This window comes from Chenopodium album, chromosome 14 (assembly GCF_948465745.1).
Source record: "Chenopodium album chromosome 14, dcCheAlbu1.1, whole genome shotgun sequence".
In the NCBI taxonomy this organism is placed as follows: Eukaryota; Viridiplantae; Streptophyta; class Magnoliopsida; order Caryophyllales; family Amaranthaceae; genus Chenopodium; species Chenopodium album.
The window spans coordinates 21,395,139-21,422,696 of NC_137847.1; the positions used below are offsets into that span (position 1 = coordinate 21,395,139).

At 34.7% G+C, this 27,558-nt stretch overlaps 1 protein-coding gene across 1 annotated transcript; it reads left to right on the forward strand.

The window, feature by feature from the left end:
* Positions 1-26,007, forward strand: LOC145580143 (vacuolar sorting protein 3-like). The gene is made up of 14 exons (XM_081637504.1): positions 1-1,388; positions 4,516-4,791; positions 6,805-7,001; positions 10,960-11,101; positions 13,403-13,675; positions 13,748-13,820; positions 15,417-15,465; positions 16,273-16,546; positions 17,071-17,126; positions 19,658-19,726; positions 19,838-19,949; positions 21,070-21,159; positions 22,568-22,738; positions 25,632-26,007. Exons 1-14 carry the CDS (start codon positions 159-161, stop codon positions 25,722-25,724), a joined length of 3,105 nt encoding a protein of 1,034 aa, XP_081493630.1. The 5' UTR covers positions 1-158; the 3' UTR covers positions 25,725-26,007.
* The last annotated feature ends 1,551 nt before the right edge of the window (positions 26,008-27,558 follow it).

The following is a 27,558-nucleotide window of genomic DNA, read 5'->3' on the forward strand; positions in this document are numbered from 1 at the left end:
CTTTCCTTTTTTGTGTTCTTCCTTTGAGCATTTCACTTTCCGTCTCTCTCCTCCATTGAACCGTACTCTGATGTCTGAATCCTCCGTTGAAGCGACTTCTAAGCTTCCAATCCTCCATTGAAATACCTTCTAAGGTAAGATTTAGCACTACCTCTTCTATGTTAGGAAGGAACAATGAAAGCGGACCTCTTCTCCCTGGGTCAAGGGTCTCCGTCCCTTCTGCCCTGGCTCAGGGACGGAACTTGCCCTCAAATTGTAGGACAGTCCTAGAATCTTTGGCACACTTTGACCTCTCATCGACTTCATCGTCTTCCTCTTCTCTACATTCCTTCAACTGCGTCACCATTGCTGTTATCGATGATTCTCAGCTTTTAATTTACGGTGGTACCAATTCCGGTGATCTTCTTTTGTTGACCATAAACCCTAATTTTGATCGATCATCATCATTGGCGACAATCGATGATGATGGTAAGTTGAAGGTTGTAAGATGTGTTAGTATCAGTCATTCTGGTATTAATTCAATTCATGTTGTTAATCAAATTGGTAGAATTTTGGTTCTATCTGATGGGTTTTTGTATCTAGTTGATCTGCAATTGTTACAGCCTGTGAAAAAGTTCGGGATTCTGAAGGGTGTTAATGTTGTTGCTAGAAGGGTTTGTAGTACTGAATCTGGAAATTCTAATTGGATTAATGAAGAGGGTGTTAGTAGTAGTGGTAGTAGTGTAGGTGGGAGGCTTATGAAAAAGTTAGGTGGCGGGGTTAGATCGAATGGGGCGAGGGTTAAGGAATTCAGTTCTAGGGGAGTGGATAATGATGGTGCCTGCCTTTTTGTGGTGGCAATGGGGAAGAAAGTGGTGTTCATTGAGCTGAATTCAGGCACTAGTAAGCATGATCGAGAGGTGGATGGGCAACGTGGGTTGTTCGTGGTTTTGAAGGAAATGTCGTGTATTGATGGTGTGAAGAGTATGGCTTGGCTTGATGATTCATTAATTTTAGGAACTGATAATGCTTATAGTTTGATGTCCTGTATTACAGGGCATGTTGATTTGATATTTTCTCTGCCTGATACAACTGCTATTCCTTGTCTCAAATTGTTGTCAAAAGATAAGAAGGTGCTTCTACTAGTTGATAATGCGGGCGTTGTAGTGGATAGTCATGGACAGCCCGTTGGTGGTACCCTGGTATTTGGTTGTGCTCCTCGTTCGATTGCTGAGTTATCTTCGTATGTGGTGGTTGCTAGTAATGGAAAGATGGAATTATATCATAAAACATCAGGAAATTGTGTTCAAGCTCTTTCTTTCAAGGGTGATGTTGGAACAAGTAGTTGTTTTGTTGCTGATGAGGAGGATGTGAATGGAAGATTTGTTGTAGTTGCTACATCATCTAAGGTAAAATGCTGATTCTTTATTTTGTTTGCCCCCTATTATTTGCTTCTTAACTTGCTGTCTCGGAATAGTTACTAGATCAGACATTCATTCTGCTTTTCCTGTTTTACTTCAGAGGTATCCACTATTTATTGAGTCATTTAATTCAGTCCAGAGAATTGATGGGTAACTTCATTGCTGGATATGACATTCTTGCCAAGAAATATTATGATAATTTAGTTGCGAGAATTTGATGCTAGTGTAAAAGACATATGGAGCTATTCTCCCTTGAAAGATTATCCATTTGTTCTTTCTTTTGATATTGCAGCTTTGGCATGCATCAATAATAACCTCAACATTGTTTTACAAATCATCTTGTGTTTCCTATTTTTTGGGCAATTTTGGGTATAGAGAAAAAGTAGAAAGCTGACAAAAGGAAATAAGAAGTACAACTGATAAAACAAGCTGGACTACTTTGAGCTATCTTCTCTCATATACAAAAATACATGATCTGTTAGTATCATCATCTGGGGGATACTAACTAGAATTATTATCTGTCCTCCATACCATGGATTTAGTGGCCTTAATTTATTCCTAGTAAATCCATCAACTCGACATGGTCTAAGCATATCTGAGAAAACGAAGGGAGGATTTAGGAGTTTTTGGAGTGTCAAGTAAGTCAAAACAGTTGCTACTGTACATGGAAACAATGGACTCTATGTCACTATCTTTCTTAATGCCCTTAACCTCCTCCAAGCTTAGAATGTTAACTGTTTGATCCTTGACCTTAGGAATTTTCTAAAGACTTGTTTGTATCATTATAATTAGCGGCTGTAGTAACAACAACCCTTCAAACATGTGAATATGGGAGATTGATCTATGCAATTTCCTCTCTTAGCAGCAGTTTAAATTTGATCAATTTACAAAGAAGAGGTTTTATACTTTTTATTTAAAGAAGGAAAATTTATTTTATTTCATTTTTTTTTTTTTGGAAAACTGGAAATAAATAATCCTACCTTTGCTCCATTTTCCCAAAATAATCCTACATTACAATTATACTAAGATAATCCAACCTTTGACGGGAGTCTTCTTTTAACGATCCCTTAGCAACTGGTTATCGTTTTTCTTAGGTTATTTCCACGTGTCGGCTTTTAATAGGTATATTTTATTTTTTAACAATTAAAAAAACAAAAATAATTTTAAAAAACCTACAACCCCAGCAAGGCATGAACGATCACCTTTGGTGTGGCCGGAGGGTTTACGGGGTAGTTAGGGGGTTCTCCGGCGTGGCTATGGGTGGGATTTGGGAGTGGGTGAGGATTTTCAGGGTGGGAGTTCGGGTTTTCGAAGTAGTTATAGGGTTTTCTCGTCATGGCTAGGGGGTTTTCACTTTTCAGGGTTTTTTTTAGGGTTGGGGTGGGATTTTCGGGGGTGGAGGTTGGGTTTTCGGGTTGTTTAATGGGTTTTTAGGGCTGGGGTGGGGTTTTTTATGTTGGGATGGGGGTTTTTGTTGCTAGGGTTGGGTTTTCGGAATGGTAAGGGGTTTTCGGGTTGGGTTTTGGGGGTGTTTAGAGGGTTTTTCGGCGTGCTTGGGGGGTTTCATGGTGGGTGGGGGTGGCCATGGCAGGGTTAGGGTGGTGTTATAGTGGTGGACTAGTGGCCATGTTAGGAGGAGATAGACTTCGAAAAAAAAAAATTTTAACCTGTTTAGCAGATTATAGGTCAAAGAGACTGTTGAAAGAAGATCCTAGTAAAAGGGGTTGTTTTGGGAAGATGGAGCAAAGTTGGGATTATTTATTTCCATTGTCCTTTTTTTTTTTTTTTTTTTTTTTTTTTTTTTTTTTTTTTTTTTTAATAATGTTTTATCATTAAACTCAAGGTGGCCTTCCACTACTTGTATTAGCGTTTATGATTAAACATGCATAAACAACATTTGGTGTATTCATTTGTGGTCAATCCAAATGGTACAATCAGTTTCCATGAATACCTCATTGTATTGACAACCTAGTCTAACCTTGTTGTCAAACGGCTCTCATCTTATCCTTGATCCACTTGTTGCGAAGTCGACTCATTTGGATGGTTAACAGAACCTTCATGGTTAACAGAATATATTAGTTTAAGGAAGGTCTTTCCTTTCTAGAGCTATAATTTAACAAGCTCTCTACATTCTGCAAATCTCTTAAGACATCTTGATTTGTAGGTTAATCTTCAGCTGCTGTAACAAGTTCTTTTTTTGACTGAAATTAGAATATTAGATTACACAATTCCTGTAAAGCTAAGCTACTGAGGCTCCCTTATATAAGCCCTTAGCATTCTCAGGATAGTCTAGCACCAATGAACACATCTTGATCACTTGGCCAAACTTGTGAAGTTACGAAGAACAAGGAATAATATTGAGGTTTAAGAAAAACACTGGACTGTGAAACAAGGCTTATAACTTCAAACTCATTGGCTTGCTAAAAAAGAGCATGTTACTACCTTTATCACAATTGGAATAATTTAAAATCAAACTTATCATTCTTAAGAACTGAATTATCTTATTCTTTCTAGGTTTTATATCAAAAAGGACCTCCTCAGGGCTGACTGGCTGAGGGCTGATCTAACATGCTTGGTAACTGGAGTCCCCTCATCAATCAATTCATCTTTTAAATGAGATGAGAGGAAGACACAATACATAATATTTTAATTCATTCTCAAAACTAAAACCAACATAACCAGCAGAACTATATATGCGTAAGCTCTTGAGCAAATTTATAATTAATTAAGCAGCAGTCAATGAGTCAAAAAGAGGAAAATAAGAACTATACACAGCACCAAATATCAGAAGAAAGCAAGTCTCACCAGTGACCTATAGTGCTGCTAGCCCTACCAATATACTTCAGGAGGAAAGTGGAGAAAACAGTGTTACATGGAGATGTCTGAATTAATAAGAAAAGACGTTCTTATGTAATTAAATAATAGGTTTAAAAAAATGTAGTGAAATTTTAATTTTTTAAGATCTTGGAGAATTTGTTAATTTTTTGGAGGGACTTTTATTTCACTATCTATTGTTTTGTTGTCCTATTGGCAAGGTCTGCTTGGTTATCTAAGTATAATTTATTTTATGCTTAATGATAATCGTTCGCTGTTCTTTTTGATACTCATTTGGCAGGTGTTTTGTTACCGTAAAATATCATCTAAAGAACAAATTAAAGATTTGTTACGGAAGAAGAATTACAAGGAAGCGATCTCCTTAGTGGAGGAGCTTGAGGTTGATGGTGACCTTTCTAGAGAAATGGTGTCTTTTGTCCATGCTCAAGTGGGGTTTCTTTTGCTGTTTGACTTGCGTTTTGAGGAAGCGATTGGACATTTCTTATTGTCAGAAACCATGGAGCCATCAGAAATATTTCCATTTGTTATACGAGACCCTAATCGATGGTCTTTGCTGGTAATTCCCCCCCCCCCCCCCCCCCCCTCCCTTTTAATGAGTGAGGAATTGTGTTGCTCCATTCTTCTTAAGCAATTAGTATAGATTATTGCCTTGTTTGATTACTAGCTGACTCTCTTACAAAAAAATAGTTAATTTGACTAGTTGGTTATATTAATCTGTACTGATATGCTTGGTAAAAATAGTTAATAACTTATAGGTTTTTGTTATTTGAACGCGTAAAACGACAAATCAGTACTAGAAGACATAAGCAGTAAGGCTGGTAGGGATGTAAATTATAGTAACTTTTGGAGATCATTGCTATTTGGTTACTGCTAACCTAACTTCATTTGTCAATTTTAAGAAGTTAGAGGCTTGAGTACAACAAGCTCATTCAATAAGCGCTTTATCATGCGATAAAAATTGCGGATTTATGAAGTGAACCCTTCAAATTGGTCTCCTCATTTTTGGTTAAAACTCTTTTAAACAATCAAGTCTATTGTACCTTTGAAGTCACCTTTTTGTTTTTTGTTTCCTCAAGAGGAAAAAACAGCTTCAAGTGTTGTTCTCTTATTGATCCCTATGAAAGTCATTTCTTTCACATCTTTTATTTAATGCAAGTCCAAATATCTTTTCATGTCTCCCCTTCTCACCAATTCATTGTTTCTTAAATTGTAAAGCCTGCCTCTTTGTTTTTGCTGTATTTCTTTGTTTTGTAGGTGTATATATTTGTGGTTTGGGAGGAAAGACCTGGGGGTGGGGGGTGGAGAGGAGGAAGGATTTGTGGAGGGTTTTGTTTGTCAGTTGAGGACATGGGATAGGTTGTCATCTTTGAGCACTCTTCTCCTCCCATTTGTTTTTTGTGATCTTGAATATTTTTAAAATTTTGATAATTTAACTGCTATTGATTGTGGAAATTAAGCTAAAGCTTTGTGCTTGCATTTTGTTATAATTTTTAAAGTTGATTATGTGTGTGGAAGATAGTGATAAAAGGAGGTGTGGGGCGGGGGGGGGGGGGAATGAGAGAAGTATACACTATTTTGAATGTGCACACTGTAGAAATGGAAAGAGAAATAAAAATATATAAATGCATTCTAGTTGTAGTCCCTGAAATACTTAATCACTTAGCATCATTTTCTTTTGTGTGGTATTGGAGTGTTACAATATCACCTAGGTAAGTATTTTACTCACTCACATACCTTAAGCTACTAAGGCAATCTACAATACACAAGAGAAAAAAGACAAAGTGGTTAGTAGATAATTTATTGGCTGTTATAAAACAAGTGACATCAATAAATTTACCTAGCAATAGAAATGTTACCTTCTACCTCATATTGATTTTTGTGACGAATATGAGGCACTATACTACATTTTTTGATTTTCATCATTTTATTTATAACTAGATGAATCTCGTACGATGCACGGTTTGTTTGTATTTTTTAAATCAAATATTTTATATATTTATTTGATAATTTTTATGATTTTATTCATTTGTTTTTTACTTGATTTTTTATTATAAAATAATAAATTGTAAATTTCTTGTCTCATGTTTAGATAATTCCTAATATAAAAAGATAATATTTTTCTTTGTAATTAATTTAAACTATCAATTTTTTTTATACTTACGTAATTACGTGATACTTGAATTTAAAATCTTAATTCTAATTCGTTTATTTTGCTTATGTGGCAATTGAATTTTTTAATTCTAAAAGACATTGCGATTCTCTTTTTGCATGGGCTTAAATATATCATTTTCCTATCTGGCGCTCTAAAATCTCCGTAGCTCTCAAAGACGAAAAGTATTAGGTTATGTGGTCTGGAAAAGGGATTCTTGTAAAACTACTTACCTCTTCCCTGAATTTAGCTCTGATGGGCACCATTTGGCTAGGGACTAAGTTCATGCCTAACATTACAAGAACCTCGATAACACAAGCCAAGTCCATGTTATTCTTTCAATATTTAAGTCAATTTATATATATTCTGTCTTATAGTATGTATGTCTTTAGGGTACATTAACCATTTGGTTTTCTGCAGGTTCCCAGGAATAGGTATTGGGCTTTGCATCCACCCCCTGTACATGTTGAGGATGTTGTAGAAGATAGCCTGTTGGCTATCCAAAGAGCAGCTTTTTTGAAGAAAGCTGGAGTAGAAAGTGCTGTCGACAATGAGTTTCTTTTGAATCCACCAACTAGGGCTGATCTTTTGGATTCAGCATTTAGGAATTTAATTAGGTGAGATGCTTTTTGTACAATTTATATGTTAATTGCTAGCAGCATCTTGGTGATATCAGCTGTGTGTTTGTGAGTTCACTAAAGACATTACCCTGTAAGATCTTATCAGTAACACAAAACTGTGGAAAAAGTACGGACATGCAAATTATGTACAGTATTTGTTAGTTGTTACCATCCACCTTATTTGGACAATTTCATGTAGCTTTTCCCTATATATGTTACCACCTTAAGGAGCACACACAAGAAAATATGTCTTCTTCACTAGCTATACACTATAGACATAGAGGCAAAAGCACCTAATTTAGCCTTTGAACTTGCAGTCTTTCACTAGTGTTAAGCTTCTTTAAGGTAGCTGCTTATTCAAATGGTTCATTAGCTCATTTGCTTGTGGACCTGGACTCTCCCAAAGAACTAAGAAATAGTAGAAGGCTTAGCGTTAGGTCCCGGTCCCACCCCCACCCCCGCCCTTCCCTTTTTTTTTTGCTTTATGATGGCAGCATTAAGAATGGCAGACAAAAAAACCCGAAGAAAGGAAGAATGTAGACTCTAGGTATACTAGCAAAGGTTATAAACATATTAAATTCCTACTCTTGAGAAACAGAGTTCCGTAAAGAATTAATCTTATGATTCTTCTTAGAAATTGGAGTATGAATTATGATATGGATCAATATAGAAAGTGCTTGGTTAGCCCCACCTTTTCTAGAACTATGAATTCACAGTTTTTCATTGAATCCTCTTGGTTAGCCCCTCCTTTTCTATAACTATGTTGATCTTTTTAAATAATCTGTAGGCCAATGAAAAAAATTAAGCTCCATTCATTGGTTTAGTTCTTGGTCTGTTAGGAAGAGAGATTAGCTCTATGCTGCCACGAGGTTTAGTGGGAGGGTAGAAGGGTGACAAATGAAAAGATATTAGAGGGTAGGAAAGGGATAAACAATGGCTAGCAATGCGAGGAGTGAAAATGTACTAAAAGGGGAGGGAGCGTGGGGTAGTAAAAATGATCATGATTGGGAACAAAGAATTTCATACTCTAATTGCCCTGTATTGGTGATGTTTCTTTCCTTGCTATTTGTTGCCTTAAGACCAACATGCATGTGTGCACCCAACATAAACTTGCATTCAGAATTGGTGTTCTTGCGAATATGTTACATACTCCTCTGCTTCCCCAATAGTGGTACCATTGCAATTTGGAACATTTATTAAGGGGTAAAATACTTTTACCCCTGATCCTCACATTCTGGAATCACCAAACCATCACCACCCACCCTCAAATGAGTTTGACTACCCAACGACAAACACCCTGTTCCAGAATATGGAATCCACCACCATCACCATTCCATCTGTTGACTTAGCCGCATCATCACCTTTCCACCTGCCTATAGATTTAGATGCTCAATGCCAACTGCTTGGACCCTCACTGCCACAGTGCCACTGATACCGTTTGCTTGGACCCTCACTGCCATCAGTACCATTTGCTTAGACCCTCACCTAATATTTTAACAAACAGATTTTGTAACCAAACTCAATTACATCACAAACACTCATCGTACACCACTAGCGCCAACCCTCACCCACTTCTTCATCCTTCACCACAAACAAAGCACTTCGAAGACGGTAATGAAGACCCTTAATTTTGGGACTAAGGCTTTGTTGTTGTTGTTATTGTAGTTGTAGTTGTAGTTGTTGGAATTGTCCATTAAGGTTTTCCATTTGAGGTTGCCGCAGCTAGGTTGGATGGGGATGTACAAATAATGGCGGTGCTGATGGCTAAGGGAATTAATGATTTTGTAACTGGTGTTGACAGGGTAGAATAGGTGATGGTGGACTGGAGGTGTGGCAGGGTTGGGCTGGGTAGTTGTGACTCATTGGAGTCATGGTTGGATTTTTCTGGGGAAGAATGGAGAGGGTTAGAAGATAGACTGAGAGAGTAAAGATGGGAAGGGTGATGTAATCAGGAAGTGGCACTTGCTATTTTGACATCACAACAGACCAATTTGGGATGCTTTGAAAAATTAAATGTGGTGTAATGTGGAACAGAGAATTTATAGTTCAGTTCCTGTATGCTTTAATTGGCTTTGATACTTGGATTTGTTAAATAACTGTGCCGTTTGACACAATCAAACCTGGATGGGCGAGGACATAGATTATAGGGTAAGGTGAGAAAGTGGACCCGGCGAGAGATAATGGAGCATAGGAGGAAGGAAGATTGAGAGTTATTCTGCCTTGCTTCTTAACTCTTTTTCCTCCTTTCTACAGCAACTTCCCATCCACACCCTCCCTTTTTTGTTTGTTTGTATTTATTCTTACTTCCTCCTTTTCTTTTTAGTTGCATCAATATAAAAATTGCGGACTCCTAGGCAATTTTGGAGATGAGAGGGTTAGAGAGATAGAAAAAAGTAGACCCATGTGATAGGAGAGAGATAGAGACAGTTTATTACTTCCTCCGTTTCGAATTAGTTGCAACTTTGTGCTCCACATGGATTTTAAGACAAAATTTCATAATGGCTGATTAATGAATTAAAGAATAGTAAATTAAGGGTTAGAGAGAGAGAAAGTGAAGGTAATTAATCAATTAGTAACCACCACCACCAACAGCACAGAGCCCACCCGTCCACCACCGTAGCCCAATTGCAGCCACCCTGAAACCACCCACCTCGCACCCTGAAACCACCCCATTTCTACCTGAACCACCTTGAAATCACCTGATCTCTACTCGAACCACCCTGAAACCACCCACGCACGCCTGACAACTCTAAAACTACTCCCTCTGCCACTGAACAACCATGAAACCACCCTCTCTCAACCTAATCCACCCTTTGAGCCACCCCAAACTAGCCCATCCACCTCGAAATCCATCAGATTTAAACGATTGTTTTTTTTTTTTTTTTTTTTTTTAAAAAAAAGGAAGAAAGAGAGAGAGAGAGAGAGAAAGGGGAACAACGGAGGAGGCGACGACGACTTTGACAGTGGTGATGAGCATTGACGTGTTGAAGATGGTGATGGGTAGATGCAGCGACGGTGACGGTAAAGGTGGTGGTCTGATTATTTCGTGGGAGATGAAGATGGAAGTTGAATGATTTTTTATGATTGTTGATTTAATTGGGTGATATTATTATGTTAAATAAGTTAGATTAGGAATTTAATGAAATCTGATTTGAGTAACTAATTGTGTATATAAAATCTTTAGTAAGGGTATTTTTGTACCTTTATTGAAAAAAACTTACTAAAAAAGGAAAAAATGGAAAGTTGCAACTAATGTGTAGCAACCCGTTTTGGCAAAAGTTGCAATTAATATGTAACGGAGGTAGTAATTAAAAAGGAAAGTGATGCATCTAAAAAAAAACGGAGGAAGTATGTTTTGTGAGGTGATGTGTGGCTGTAAACCTTTAAATACTTAGCTAGTCTTACAATGGAAACAATGAATGTCTGGTAAGTTCTATGATGCATGTATAGTTGTAATGTCAGCTCCTAGAGCATCAACTCAGTCTAATTTATGAACTTCATTTACATTATTTCTTATTCCCAAAAGATTGTCAGTGTCCCCCTGTTCAAGTCCAATTTTCAGATCCTTTTATAATGTGTCTAGGTACTCTGATCTGTACTTGTATTCGTGTTCTTGCATCATAGATGGGTTATACTCTATTAGCTGCTCTAAAGCAATTAAATTGAACTGTGTTTTAAAAGTCCAAATATTGAATCCTGTGAGAGAATATGAAACAATGGTCTCTTCACTTCACGTTTTCTCATTTTCAACCTTGTTCTTAAACATTTTCTTTCTCCAGCAATATTTAATAACCAGTATTTTTATGTAACTCATTCCCTCATAAAAACAAGATATACCATGAAGTTGAGGGAATAAATTATACATGTTTATCCTAGCTAAAATAAGTTCATTTTTCACATATTATTTCTCTGTATCACACTCTTTGTATTTATGTATGTTTTATGTCTCTCTTAGGTATCTCCTGGTAATGCGACATAAAGATCTTAATCAGCCAGTGAAGGAAGGAGTTGACACACTTCTAATGTACCTATACAGAATACTTAATTGCGCTGAAGATATGGAGAAACTTGCATCTTCTGAAAATAGCTGTGTTGTAGTACGCATTCTTTTTCCTTGAACCTCTTCTTTTTTCCCTTAATGACTGTATTGGAGTTCTCTTCTGTTTTTATGTAGGTATTTCTTTTACATTGGTGGTTCTTATTAGAATATATTGATGACTGGGACAATTGGCCACTAAAACACTGTACATATGACCTTTTTTGTATATTTTCCATGTAGAGGTCAATTCATGTGCAATGCTGCTGTTGAATTTTGGTTATTACCAAACATCGTTGAGCTGTAAACGCAAATTAACAGCCTTTGTGGAACTTCTGAAGCCTTTTGTTAGCAAACCTATTTAATTATCAGCTATACCCAACTCATCTATATTTCCATAGAGCTTTAGAATATTTTCTTGCATCACCTTGCAATGTAGTCTTGGCCAATGTTAAAGCTTGGCTTCTAATATTCTGTGCTGCTTGTTTTATAAATATTTTGTAATATAATTGCTGTGAAGAAGGTCATGCCGATTAGCTTTATTCTTATTCTTGCTCATCATAAATCTATCAGGTGATTTTCTTTGTGATAAGAGCCTTAATTCATGAGGAGTAAGGAATGTATTATGCTGAAATTTATCGAGCACCATTTCATATAATTTTGTACTAGAATTTGACGTCAAAGAGTCTTCTTCCAAGACCTTATTCTCATAACTATTTGTAAGGAAATGGTCAAAAAGTATTGTAGAAAAATTGGTGACCTCTTGCTTTAAATCTTACATTATGAATATTGCAAGGTATTGGCTTCCAGTGTTTGATTAGAAAGTTGAATTCGAATTATTATAAAATTAGTATACCAGTTACCCAGATTGATACATAAAAAATAAAATTAAATATAGTACTATTATATAGAATTCCTGAGAACTGAAAGCTTTATTGTTTTGAGCTCTTTAACTTATGTGTCTCATCCCCTTGTGCGACTGGAGAGGATTTTATTGATCTGTTCTTCATTGATTTTCTTGTCTACAATGTAATTTCTTTTGTAATGTGTACAAAGGAAGAATACATGACAAGTGTCAGTTAATGTTCCTTTATATGTGTTGATACGATATTGCCCAAGAATCAATTATAGTTAAACTGAGTACATACCCTCTCCTATCAGTGTTATCTTAACCAATCTTATTGATAGGAAGCTGCAAGGAACCAGCCCAATCAGCCCAAGCCTGTGATCACATATGCTCAAAGGAAGGCCAAAATGGGTGCAACAGCTACCTGAGTGCTGAAGTGGAAAATCAGTTATTAGTTTGTTAGTGTTTTGGGGCAATAAAGTAATTTGTGGCTTAAGTTGTTATTCGCTATTAGCTGGATAGACTTTGTTAGTTTGTTATGAAAGATGCTTATAATAAATAGAAGGAATGTAGGAGGGAAGAGGTATCCAGAAAATTGAGAAGTAAACACTAGGGAGAGAATCCTTCCTCTCGAAAGGAGCTGTATTGTTGATTTCTCTGGTCATCAATACAAACCCTATTGGGGCTATTTGATTACTCTACTTTGTTGTTTGGAATTCTCTGTTTTAATACCAGTTCCTAGCAGAAGCTATCTACAGCTTCTCTTTCCTAAGCATTTTCTCCCTTTCTTTCCCCTAAATTTTCAATTCTTGATCTATAGTATCTCCTATAGTCCTAGTTTCTCAACCCCTCTTTGTTAATCTGTCTTTTAATGTGCAATTTCGCTGCAGTTTTAATTTACAGCAGAAATTATAAGTTGGAGAAGATAGAAGAGTTATTGTTTTATTCTGACAAGCATTGCTGTTTTCCAAAACATCATATTTTTGAGAACAAAAGCAATAACCTAATGTCAATAAAATTGGTAGGAGTTGGTTTTTGAACCTGGTTATTACTTGAAGAATTAGATAGCACATGCTAAATGTAGGAACCTATATAGAGGTGGCCTAAATAAATTGAATTCTTCTCTGCACCTGATCATTTCTGTATTCAACGTTCTGCTTTGCCTATTGTCACTGGAATTAGAATGAACCTGACTAAGATAAACCGCAGCCAATTCTTGCTACGGAGAAGTATTTTTTAATTTTTCTTTTTTTTTTAAAAAAAATAAATAAATTGAGAGGCTTCTGCCCTTTCCCTACCTGTGCGGCCATGGCATTTTAATACACTTGTCAGCGGGTCTGAATTTTTATGAGAGGATTCTTATTGGTCTAATATTTTTGTTGGCTTGATTAATATTTGGGCTCCAAGAAAGTTTACATTATGCAGTCTTGGTGTTTGTCAGAAACTCAGAATCTTGAAGGCTTTCTTTAAAAGCCTGTTTGATGTATGACTATAAATGTTGCATGTTCAGTGCAGGAGGAATTGGAATCTTTACTAGAAGAATCTGGGCATTTGAGGACCCTTGCTTTTCTATATGCGAATAAAGGAATGAGCACTAATGCATTAGCTATTTGGCGTGTTTTAGCTAGAAATTATCCGCTTGGCGTTCACCAAGATGTTGCTGATTCATACAACGCGAGTGATTCAAATTCAATACCAGTTTCCAGCAGGGAAACTGCAGCCATTGAAGCGTCTAAAATACTTGAGGAGTCCGCTGATGTTGAGTCGATTCTGCAGCATCTTGGATGGGTATGTATTCGTGTAAAGTTCAATTGATGATTATATATTTGGTGTCCAACAGTGTATTTTATCCATGTCTAGATTTCAGAAGTTAATGAGGAACTTGCCGTTCGCGTTTTAACATCTCAAAAACGTACCAGCCAACTTCCACCTGGTAGGATTTCTGCTTCATATAGGCAACTTGTATTTGTTTTGGTCATGTAGATTTACGACTTTAAGTTGCATTTTTTGCCCACTCTTGCATGAAGTCATGATTTGTATACATGGAGAAGATCATTGAAATGAGTTCTTTTAGGGTAAAGATACCGATTGTAGATTGCATGGGTAAGTTGTAATTTTGCTTCCTGGTTTTTTGCATTTTATATTCACTTCATGCATCTGCATACTGTCCTTTAAACTTTGGAATGAATGTGTGTATACTTTGGTATTTCTCCTTTACATTTTATTATTCCCTTTGTCTCTGTCTATTAAGTTGACACACCTTGGTCGGCATAAATTTTTTGTCTTATTTTATTGTGTGATAGTTGATAGTGGGGTAATAGTGGGTAAAAAGTAAGGTGAGAGAAATATTTAAAAAATGAGTGGGTCCTTGTCATTATGGAGAGAAAGGTTGTGTCAACTAAATAGGATAACTTTTATATGGAAAATATATCAACCAAATAGGGACAAGGAAGTACTTGACAATTGCTTGTTGTCGAAGTCACTCAAAAAGTCAAAAGCATGTCAATACTTTTGGCAAGTACCTAGACACCTCAGAAGAACATCTAGTACGGAATATTTGACTTAAATTTTGACTATAATCTCATTATTTAGGTAATATTCCAATGTGGTTGGACACACAATCACTAACTAGACTTGATTATTTCACAATAATATACATATTAATGTGGAAACTACCCATAGTAATATAGGATTACCAAATTCACTAAATGCATTTCATATACTCGTTGTTGCACCATTTCCCTAAAATGAAAAATATCTGCATCATTTCCTTATTATATATGTATTTTTTTCTCGATATTCTCTCTATAGGATGATCTATTACCCCCATTTTTCGTGTGGGGGGCTAATTTCCCATTAATTCATATAATCTTCCATGCTTACAAGACTTTTACATGCAACTTCTTTTTCTTCTAAATTGTTTTTGAAAAGAAAAGAGATATAAAATTAAATATAGGTTAATAAATTCAAGAGCCACATAAAAAAAAAACCTTAGAAGTGTGATAGAGAAGTTTATACAAATTAAAAACATATATTATCATTTGATATTTTGGGAGTTTTATCCAAGTGTATACTATTTCCTCCGTCCCATAGCATAGTGCTTAGGCGTCATAATTTATAAACTTTGACAAAAAATTCTCACTAATATATACAAAAGATGTAGTCATGTAAGATATCGTAAGATTCATGTCAATATATTGTACTCCCTCTGTCCCTTAATACAAAGCCTCTTTCTAGCATTTATTACTCACAAAATAAAGAGAAAGAGACTTTTAATTTAGGGACGGAGGGAGTATTATAATATCAACTTTTTATAATTTTTGTTAATATACAATTAATGATATTGATGATCAAAAGTATGTCTTGAAGATTGTGGAAAATGAATTTAGTATATTTGTGATAATTTCTCATAACTTTGTTCAATGTTCACTATGGAGTGTGGTTTCATGCATTTGCTGTACAATAGATTACTGTCCTTGGAAGGAAAGTTTTGGTTACTCATTATTTCTACATGTGTTTCTTAATGCAGATGATGTAATTGCTGCTATTGATCCAAGAAAAATAGAGATCCTTCAAAGGTATGAAGCTATTGTAATTAGTGATGCATGTTTGTTATTGCTCAAAAAAAAAAAAAAAAAAAAAAAAAAGTGATGCATGTTTGTGTCCAGTTATCTTGGACATAGCAGTAATTATTCCTTTTTTGTGGCACTAGTACATGTTGGTGCATAAAATGTAAGAAAAAGAGGGTTTGATGTTCAAAGAAACACTTTAGATAAATGGAATATAGAGTTTTATTTAAGATAGACTATTACCTTTATTTTGATCAAAGTAAATCTAACTTTTGTGTGTATGAATATATAAGTTCCATATACGTTAGCTATGTACATGGGATAATCCTAAAATAATTTATTTTGGTTTGTGTGTGATACATTCAGGTTAGATAAATAGGCTTGAAGACTTCATATCTAGTCTTGGATAGTAAAATTTTGTAGAGAAATTTTGGTGTCCTTTTCTTCATGATATGCACTTCTTTTTGGGAAGTGCAAAATAATTGCAAAATTGTTTTATTTGACTGATGGTTCTCTCTCTCTCTCTCTTTCTGTCTCTCTCTCTCTCTCTCTCTCCTCGTCAAATGGCTCCATTTTATCTCTCTCCTCTAAAATTCATAAATATGTTGCTGTTTCACACAAAAAGTCTGCTATACCCACTCTTTCTTCAAAGGCTTACAGCTCCTTTTTTCAAAAAAATTATATTTCTTATATAAATTATTATTTATTCAATTTTCAATTAAAAGTTTAAAACGTAAGGTGTGCTTTTTAGTAGTTATTCTTTTACCTTGGGATGTTATTTCCATAATTTGAACTTCCAGGCCTCTTATGGTGCAGATATCTGCAGTGGTTGATTGAAGATCAAGACTCTAGTGATACTCATTTTCATACATTATATGCTCTTTCCCTTGCCAAAACTGCTCTTGAAAGTCTGGAAACAAATGCTACTAACAAAAGCATGAGGCAACCAAATACATGTATACCTGGAAGAAATTTGTCATCTGAAAATCCTGTTAGGGAAAGACTACAAATCTTTCTTCATTCTTCCGATCTGTATGATGCAGTAGAAGTTCTTGAGTTAATTGAAGGCTCAGACTTATGGCTAGAGAAGGTGACACATAATGTTTTCAGTTTTGGATTTATGTGGAAAAATTCTCTGGTTAATAAGTTAATGTACTCATTATGATTGATATATATTTTTTTTTGTTTAGTTTGGTGGGAAAATTTCCGATTTGGGATAGTTTTTGGATGGTGGGAGTTTGTGTGTTTGTTTGGTGTTTGGGGGGGGGGGGGGGCACTAATAATGCTCTGATATCTATAATGGTTCAGCTGATAAGTATTTATGCCTTTTCCTATGAATCAATGATAGGCTTTGTTCTCATATATCTTATTTGCTGGACTAGGTTTTTTTGTTTAACTTTTTTGTTTTTGTTTTTGTGATTAAGATAATTATTTTTTAATAGTTTTCCCTCATACAGTTATAGATTAAAACTGAAGTTGACTGATGAGACTCAATTTTAATTTCACTTAATAAAGCTGATATTCACTGAAGATTAGCTTTTTTAAGTTGTAGAAAATGTGCCCTCAGTCTTCTACTTTCAGTATGATGATCAAGTATCTATTCCTCTGTGACAGGCTATTTTATACAGGAAGTTAGGACAGGAAACGTTGGTTCTTCAAATATTGGCACTGTGAGTATATTTAAAACATTTATCTTTTCCCTCAAAGTCTACTAATAATGTATTGATTGTATATTATCAAGGCCTGGGTATATCTTAGATGTCTGTTTTGCATTTGGTGGCTTAAGTATTTTCTACTATATTATTGGAGGGGTGTGTTTAAAGCGATGGAGAATAATATAAGGAATTTTCAAAACAATAACTGCATATGGCTTGAAATGCATCTGAGAAACCAAGAATTGTTGTAGTATTGGTTATGGTGGAGCATGCATAGCATAAGTTGTGGTGATTCCTTTTTGCTGGACAAGTGGCTGGCATGGGTGGTCAATGAATTAGAAAGCCTTTCATATACGTATGCATTCACACACACACACACACACACATATATATATATAGGGTTGAGATCCAATGAGAAGGATCTTACAATGAGAAGAATGAGAAGGGTGAAATGTGCATTTATTTTGAACTAAGTGTGCATATATTTTCTACAAAATGTGCATATTTGATTTTGGACCTGATACTTTTTTTTGCAATTTCTGGAAAAACGATAACTTATGCACATTATGCACAAAAAATATGCACATTCAATTTCGGTCAGATATTTTTTGCACATTTTATTCAAAAAATATGCACATTCAGTGAAAATTTTATGCACATAAAATCCTTCTCATTTTAAGGAACTTCTCATTTGGCCATATATATATATAATACACACACAATCATTCTTTTATGCGTACAATGTACATCAGTCTGCACCTGCCTTCATTCATGTTCTTGTGTTTATTTTGTAGTGTTTAAAATGGTGATATTTGCTTCTCGAATGTAGTATTGTAGTGGAAGAAGTAAACTTAGCTTTGTGCAAGATAACAAGAATTATTCCAATGTAAAGGGTACTGATGGAAGTTCAAGACTTAAAATGAAAGCATTTGAAAGGATTTTGAGTAGACTTCTTGGAGAGAAGAATAGGAAAATTAGCTGCATTAAAATCCAAATAGAAATGCTATTGGGTACAACATTCAATTAGTAATCTACAATAAAGTATAAAAGAATGCATTGTAGTCAATTAAATCTATGTTAATAAAGTATTTAAAGAAAGCTTAACCAACTTAAAAACATTAAAATTTCAATCGCAAAATCAACTATACTATACATCAATTAATAATAAGATTAAGCATTAATGAAGATCATCACTAATTACTAAAGCAATAAATCATTAAGTAATCACACAAAACTACCAAGGAAAGCAAATAAATAGAGGAAAAGTTCAAGAAATTACTGAAAATTGGAGAACTTGTGACGTGGATTAAACCATGGAAAGGGATATTAGCAATTAAGGTTAAACCTAATTCAAAATATTTTGATCTTTTCGACTAAAACAAGAAGAAAAACAGTGTTTCGAAATTAACTCACACGAATCAATCTCACAATTAATTTTCTTAAACTCAAATTATCTCTAAATTTTCATTAATAAAAACAAATATTTATAGGCATACAATCCCATGCCTGATAAGATAAATAAACTTAAAAGATAAAATTAAATGCTAACACTCTAATAATATCTTATAAAAAGATAAATATTCCTAATCTTTATCCTAAGTAAATCATAGGAATATGGAAAAATAAATGCTAAAGAAATAAATCTAGACTTTTGAATTCTTGATGCTCAATTTGCATCAACTTGTATTGAAAGCTTGATTGTATAACAATGGTGATCCACTTTTCTCTCTACTTAGTCTAGCATCAAACCTAAAAATATTAATATGGATATCCTCTAATTACATGAGATTTTCGTGTAAATACACCCTAAAATTCCCCAAATATAAAGCTAGAAACAAAGATTAAAGTCTAGATCAATACGACATGCACTCTGCTGGTCAGGAGCAGGCACTCCTCTTCTGAAGCACAAATTCCTTCAAAACCCGGAGCAGACTCTCCATAGGCCAGAGCGTTGCTCCAGGCCTTCTTCTCAAAGGGGTCTTCACCAATATGGAGTGGGTGCTCCACTCCTTAGAGCGTCTGTTCTTCCCCTGTTTTACTCCTTGCTTTGGTCTTCCTTGCTAAAGGCCTTCAGGGGTTCCCATCATCATGATACCTTGCAGTAAAAAGTTCCCAAAGCAACCTACAATAAGATCTTGCGCAACAATATAACCTAAAAGGGTATATAAAGGAAATGGAAGAAAAAAAAGGGTATGAATTTCTAAAAATCAGTATGAATTTCTAAAAATCATGTAAAATAGAGCATGCTAAGAGCCTGATAAGGAAACTGAAGAAGAAATACTAAAAATGCCTTGAATGGGGTATAAATATAAGAGAAAGGGACCAAATTTAGGGGATATTAAGGTAGAAAAGTGGTCCAATAGACCACTTATTATAGAATAACATAAAAGGAAACATACAAAGTAGTGTCTTATTTTGTTGGATGACATTATCTGGACATAACATATGTTGCTAAATTTTAGTTTCATATGCATGCTCACAAAGTTCCTTGAAGTGTTTTTTGGCAAATATTTCTGATCACTGATAATTTGTTGTTAATCTATCAGGAAGCTAGAAGATAGTGAGGCTGCTGAACAATATTGTGTAGAACTTGGCAGACCAGATGCCTACATGCAGTTAGTTTTCCATACACTGTCTCCTATGTCTATAGCTAATAATCTTATAGAATGTGTCTATTGTGTTTTGTAATTTTCTTCTAATTGATTTTATAATATCATGAGTATCAGGTTGCTTGATATGTATTTAGATCCACAGAAGGGTAAGGAGCCAATGTTTAACGCTGCAGTTCGTCTTCTTCATAATCATGGAGAATCACTTGATCCTCTTCAAGTCCTAGAGGTATTTGATCAAGACCTCCTGTTCCAAAGCGAAACTAAACGCCGAAAATATGAACATCCATATAGGAAAGTCAATTATTAATTTTTTTTATTTTAAAAATGGAAAGGTACACGGATAATAGCTATCCCCCTATTGTAGGGAAGACTGCTAGAATCTAAAAGTCTCACTATATCAGGGAAAGACTAATAGACATAAAATATACTCCCTCCGTCCCCAAAATTTCGACCCTTTTGGCCTAATTTTAGTCCCAAAATGATCGACTCATTTGCATTAAAATACCCACCAATTTACAACAATATTTGTGCAAAATTAGATTCCCCATATAAAATTTTGTTTTTTCATGTATTTTTTAATACTTTATCTCTCTACTTTTTTACAAACCCCATGTAAATTTATCTTTTCAATATGTTTTTATTTCTTTTTATTTAACTTTCTTAATAACCGCGAAATCAACCCAAAAAGATCGAAGTTTTGGGGACGGAGGGAGTAGAAAATACTGAGAATAAAAAATACATAGAAGGAAATAATATAACACCTAAAGTAAAAAAACATAGCTTCTTTAAGAAGCTTAATGCTAGGCATTAGCATGGTTTCCAGCAGTAATAATGGCAGAAAATTAGGAAGAAAAAGACTGATTATAGTATTAAGATGAGAATTACAACTAATAGAATGATAATTCCACTTTCGAGAGGTGGATTCTCTCCTAATATGAGCTTTCGAGAGGCTCACGCTCTCCCAATAAGAATCCTCACAATATTCAACATGATCATTATTCCTCCTAATGAGGCCTATTTATAGAAAAACTCTCATAACAAATTCTTAACTTTTTCCCCAAGCTACTACTAATAAGCTATGACTAACATACCCTTCCCCTAATATGGATTCCTTGCACTTAACTAAGCTTTTCTAAGAAGATATCCAATTATTAATATGTTATGATAGTCTTTTTTTTAATCTTTGGGATTAGGAGGGGGGACTGTTTGGCCATTGGGAGCCTGTATAGTGAATGTGTTGGGGTGGACACAGTTTTGTAGATGTTTAGATGAAGGATAGGAATGCATATCTTATTTTTACTTCAGGAGTATATTTATTCAGCTTTGATTTTTTGTCTCCTCCGCAGAGATTATCACCAGATATGCCACTCCAGCTTGCATCAGAAACTATATTGAGAATGCTGAGAGCTCGACTTCATCATTATCATCAAGGAAAAGTATGTTGGCCTCTTCCCTTTGTATATGCATGCTGTATATATGATACTACAGATTTGAGTGGTATAAAAATGTTACACAAATACTCATCTACATATATTTATTTTAAGTTCTGTGTTTTGGTAGTTGCTAATCTTTGCTGATTATGCTTTTTTAATTAGCTGATTATATTAGCTGGTGACTAGTAGATGATTGTATTAGTTATACTTATATATGTGTTTGGCAAGTAGCTAATAGTTAGAGTTAATTGTAAAATGACTCCTTTAAAAAACGGAATACAAGATTATCATTTGTGGACGGAGAGAGTACAATCTAGTTTATGTAATAAACCTGTAGTACCACTTTGATCACCAAAAATAAATTATATAAAAAAAAATAAAAATAAAAAAATAAAAAAATAAAAAAACTAATGATGTTTAGATTAGGCAGTTAGACTCTTTTGTGGCAATTTTCCAAGAACTTCATCTCACCAAACAAACAGAAATTAATGAAGGATGTTGTTAACATTTTCCATCTCTAATAAATAGTAACCTACCATATTTCCTCTTGTTTTCATAACCCTTCTCCTTTTTTCTTTCCTTATTTGATCTTATTGAGTTTGATAAATTCTCAACCATGTTGAGATGTAATTTGATAAAAATATTTACTACCAGTTGCAATGTTTCTTCACAATTCATTACCATGTCTGGAATCTCTCAAGTCTCAACTTGATGCATGCATACATATTTAGATCTGGAATTTTGATGAAGCTAGAAGGATTTTCCTCTTTTTTGGGGCTTTGGGTGATGAGGTTACCAAAATCATCAATAACCAAAAATGGAAGTTGAATTGCAGTTGCATATGGACTTTATGGGGTTGAGAGTAGAGGAGGCAGGTAGGATGCATGTGGAATATAGCTTGGGGCAAACATGTCTTTTTATGTCTTATATCTTGAACTGCTAATTAAAAATGCTGCTCTTTCGTGCTTTTAGGAAATTAGATATTTGGGACCAAACTGCTCTTTGAAAAAATCCAGCCTCTACTAAACACATAAATTAGTGGTTTGGAGTGGTCGAACCTCTAAAAGGTCTCCAGGCTGCTGTTTACCAAAGTGCCTCAATGAATCTTAAATGGCTTGCATGATCTGTACACTACCACAAAGACAAGTAGGAGCAGCAGTACTGCATAGATCACCCTTTGGTTTTTATTGGACTGATTCAAAAGCCAACATATTGCATATGGGGGATCTAAACAAAAAGGACACCTTGTAATTATTGAGATCACCCTTAATCTTCACATTTGACTAAAGTACTCTCGGCTCAAACATAACCTGCTTATATTGTATTGTATATTCTATTACCAGATGTCTTTGTTAATGCATAGATCTCTATTAAGTTCCCTGCAGATCTGACATAACGTGTTTTTTCCCAGATTGTGCATAGTCTTTCGCGTGCAGTCGATGTTGATGCTAGGCTTTCTAGACTTGAGGAGAGAGCACGGAATGTGCAGCTTAATGATGAGAGCTTATGTGATTCTTGCCATGCCCGTCTTGGAACCAAGCTCTTTGCAATGTACCCTGATGATTCTATCGTCTGTTATAAGGTTGGTAATTTTGTATGTGATAAATTCAGCAGTAGGTAAATGGTGGTTTTTTTAGTCTTGTCATCTCTTTTGGTGTTGCAGTGGCATTGTGTACTTCATTCTGGCAGATATTTAGCTAGATTCTGAGAATAAACTCTGCTCTAGAGAATTCTATAAGTTGGTAACAGACCTACAAGCTCCCTCTGTTTCACTGTAGAGATGGATGACTAATAGTAAATTAGTAACCAAATACCTGCCCTATGTTTATATTAGTATACATCTCTTTGATTTTTTACCTCTTTGCCAATCTAAATGTCCTATTTATAAAGGATTTTAAAACAAGAATCACTTTATCAACCTTATTCCATCAAATCATACCCTTTCATTTAGTCAGTATTGTCAAACCTTAAGGTTAATTAAATTCTAAAATGTTTCTTATTTTACCCTATTTATTGGTTCAATACTCAATTAAGTCTCCAATCAATCTCTAACTTAATTGGAAAAGAATAAATAAATAAATAAAATCCCCCCCCCCTTTTTTCTCTCTTCCATATCTTCCAGCAACACTGAAACCTTCCTAGAACTCTTTCTTTTTACGATCATTATAGCTTTCTCTTTGTTCCTCTTTAACTCGGCCAAAACTTTTCTCTCTACCTCTTTACCACCAGGCTGGAAAGGCACCACCTAAATTTACCCCCGCTCACCCTCTCTCCCCTGGGTCAACACCTCATCTTCCTCCCTGCCTCCATCACCACTCCTTATTTAGGCAATTACTTTTTATGTGCAAAATGATAGGAGAACCAGCAGTGTCTTGGACTTAATCTTGTTGAATTGATCAGCCTATTGTGGTATTTGTATATGCACTGTCAACCATAGCAGAGAAAAAACTCCATCTGCCTTCTGTTGCTAATCTATTTTGCACAATTATCCATGCCCCACCATTACAGCACATTGAGAGTCTATGGGAGGCTTCCTGGTTAAAAATAAACCATTGTGAAATTTCTAGATTGCTTACCATTGCCTCACTTGAAACTGTTTAAGCTCAATTATCTAATTTTAGCTATGATGATGTTGAGTTCAGAAGAACTGGCCAGATTAAATCATAGGTGCCCACCCAGCACAAGTACATCTGTACATATAGGCTGGACCAGTGATGTGGGGGTATGCCACAGGGGGGAGGGGGAAAGAGGAAAGGCTGGTTATATGGCGGTGATTACCCTCTTTTGTTAAAAAGAAAAAAAAATGTGGGGTTGGGTGGGGGGGGGGGGGGGGCTTAGGACTAGGGGATTAAGTAATGGTTTGGCATGTGAACCATTCAGGGGCAGCTTTTTGAATGTTCGGAATATAAGTTCATATTTGTATAATTTTGTACCATTCAACACAGGTACATGTAGTTTTTGTATCTTCCCAGCATAAGTACATATAATTTTTGTACTTCCTCCGTTACACATTATGTGCAACAAAATGAGTTGCACATTTCCCAAGAAGAAATTTTTAAGGGAGGTTAATTAAGGAAAGAGAGCAAATAATTAAGTTCATAATTGGACACCAACACTACCACCAAAACCCACCCCACCCACCCTGCTGCCACCACAAACCCGAATATGCAGCAACCAACATCAACCACTCAAAACCGACCAAGCACAACCATCCAAAACCCAACCAAGTGCGACCACCCAAAACCCGACCAAGCGCAACCTCGTTAACAAACTCCACCAACACAAAACCGACCAATAGCCTCCACCAAACCCAAAACCCACAACCTCATAAACCCCCAAAGTACCTCCACCGAAAAAAAACTACCACCGTGAACAATACCCCTCCCATATCCACAAAAAAGAAACAACCAATTAACTTTGAATATGTAAAAAATGCAAATATGACAAATTAAATAATAGCTTCACATCATCCATTAGGATTTTATTTGGTCAAATTTGACCATGAAAACTCTAGATCTAGAATTTTCATGGTCAAATTTGGCCATAAAAACCTCAAGAGCTTTGGTATATATGATGAAATAAAAAAGATAAGGAAGAGAGAGAAAGGGGAGTCGATAGCATGGAGAATGGGCAGCGGCGGCGGCGACTTCTAACAAAGAAAGTGGTGGTGGTGGTGGTGGTCGTCGACAGTGGCGGCCAGGATCTTAGGAGAGATGAAAGAGAGGAGAAATTTGTGGGTCGATGAAGAAAGAGGGTACTCTAGAGTAGAGAACATTGGTGGTGGTGGTGGTGGTGGTTGACTGATTGGAGGAGAAGGAGAGTAAGAAGAAATTTGTGTTGAATGGGTTGATTTGATTAGTTTGGGGTAATTTCATGACAATCATTAACTTAAATTAAGTTAGTAACAAGTTTATAATATTTGATTTAATGTGTTAATTGAATTTAAGTAAGGGTATATTGGTAAATTCATTTAAAAAATACTAAAAAAAGAAAGTTTTATTTTGTTGCACATAATGTGAAACTTACATTTATGGCAAATGTTGCACATAATATGTAACGGAGGAAGTATATTTTTCTAAGTTAGGGATGGTTTTGGGATTAAAGAATAAAGATCCTTCTCAGGGGTTGTTTTATATCAGAAAAAAGAATATGTATACTTCTAAGTTAGGGGGGTGACTGTTTCTGTATCTTCTAGTTTAGAATTGTTTCTGTATCTTCTAGTTTAGAATTGTTTCTGTATCTTCTAGTTTAGAATTTCAGATACATTTTCAGAATCTAAAGGATACTTAATAAATGTTGAATGGATCTTTTGGGCGTAGAGCTGAGTGCTTATTTTGTACACTGACAATTGTTTTTGTTGTTTTAGTGGGAATTTTGTGGATTGATTTTTTCTGGTGTTAAGAAACTGTTTTATACGAAATTATTTGATACCATTACTTAGGTCTACTTTCTAATATCTCGCATCTTTCATACAGTGTTTCCGTCGCCTTGGGGAATCTACATCTGTAGGGCGCCGTAATTTCAAGAAGGATGCATTAATTAAACCCGGTTGGCTTGTTTCTAGGTAGTGTATTGGGAGACATTCTGGAAGCAAATGGCTGCACATAGTAGCTCTTGGTTAAAAAAAAAGAAAAAATAATAATAATAATAATAATAATAATAATAATAATAATAATAATAATAAATCTCTTTGGTTGCTTACTTTGTTTTGGGTCCTTGCTGTTTAGGTTGTTAATTGATACTGATTGTGTTGTGGATATATGATTAGTCAGTAAATTCTGAAATGTAATCATTGTGTATATTCATTTCTCTTAGTCAGCCATACTTTATTTCCCAACAAGTTCATGAGCTCTTTTGATGAGATGCCTTTCAAAAAAATTTAAATTGCCAAACTTAATGCACTTTTTAATCCGCAGAAAGACAAATTTTTTAAAAAATTGGATGTACAATAAAATATTGTATATCCGTTATAAAGTTACTCTAAAATGAGTAAAATTATCACTGAAATGAATAAAAGTTACCCTAATATGCATAAAAGTAATCCAATACAAATAAAAATTATTTACGCTTTATTAGCAAAGAATCACATTTTAAATGACTAAAAATTAATTATTAGTGATTGAATGTAATTAAATTACCTTTATAAAACTTTTCTTGTTGTCTATTTATATAAAAAATTGTATTATGTTTAAAGTTATTCAAAAAAAGGCACAAAAGTTACCCTAAAATTAGCTAAAAATTACCATTATATTGCTCGATGTACACTAATGTTAGTGTAAACGGGGTGTATATAAAAGTTTTTCCCGTAGAAATTAGGAGGAAACAAAAGAAAGGAAAAAACTTATTTCTGTTGTTTGGTCCTAAATATAATTGGATATGCTAGGAAATGCACAAATTCTTGATTTAGGTGAACTTTCATTAACTTATTGTAAGACGGGTTAAATTTACCGTAAAAGTATCTCTTACATATTATAAAAGTTATCATTTTTCTAACATAAATTTTATTTTTAAAAACACTTGTAAGTTGTAATGAATAGATTAATCAAATTAGCCTTCTAATCATGTATCCATTAGAAATCTATAACTATTACTAAAACAAAACACGTTGATATCATTAAGGGACACATGTCAACTTTTTACTAGTATGAATTTTTTCCTGCCAAAACTATTTTTGACATCATCATATGTTTTTTCTCTGTCTTTTCTTCATAAGTTTTTTTTTTTTTTTTTTTTTTTTTTTTTTTTTTTTTTTTTTTTGGAAGAATTCTTCCTAAGTTCTAAGACTACATAAATACAATACTTCTTTCAAAATTAATTAATGGGATTATAATTACACTTTTTTGAATTAAAAATATCGACAACTATTTTAAATAAAAAAAATATTTTTAATTCGTGCAATGCGTAGGACTAAACTAGTTACACACTAAAATACAATAAGCTCAATGTAAATTAAAGTCAACCTTAAAGGGATTAAAATTACCATAAAAACAGTTATAATTTTCCTCAAATTGATCGTTTTATAATAAAAATAACGTAAGCTTGTCTTATACAAGATTAGTTGTATAGTACTCCCTCCGTCCCCGAAACTTCGACCCTTTTGGGTTGATTTCTCGGGTATTAAGAAACTTAATTTGCAAGTACAAATGTATGGGAAAGCACAAGTGACAATAATTTGCAATTAATACCTAGAGAGAGAAGGTCCTTGTTTTTTGTCCTTCACCTTAGAAAATCTTTGGGTTTTTTTTTTTATTTTTTTTTTTATCTTTGGGCTGTCATAGATGCATGGAAAAGGATTCATGGGGACAGGAAAAAATAGTGGTAGGAGAAAGAAAAAAACCGTAGAAATTTAGAGAAAAGATGGTACGAAGGTCTGAAAAAATACAAGAGTAAAATAGGGAGAAT

What these genes read in the sequence shown, in the direction of transcription:
- LOC145580143 (XM_081637504.1), top strand. Translation starts at nt 159, where the DNA reads ATGTTAGGAAGGAACAATGAAAGCGGACCTCTTCTCCCTGGGTCAAGG. An exon ending in TAGTTGCTACATCATCTAAG is followed by an intron (nt 1,389 to 4,515) that starts GTAAAATGCTGA and finishes CTCATTTGGCAG; the next exon opens with GTGTTTTGTTACCGTAAAAT. An exon ending in CAGACTTATGGCTAGAGAAG is followed by an intron (nt 16,547 to 17,070) that starts GTGACACATAAT and finishes CCTCTGTGACAG; the next exon opens with GCTATTTTATACAGGAAGTT.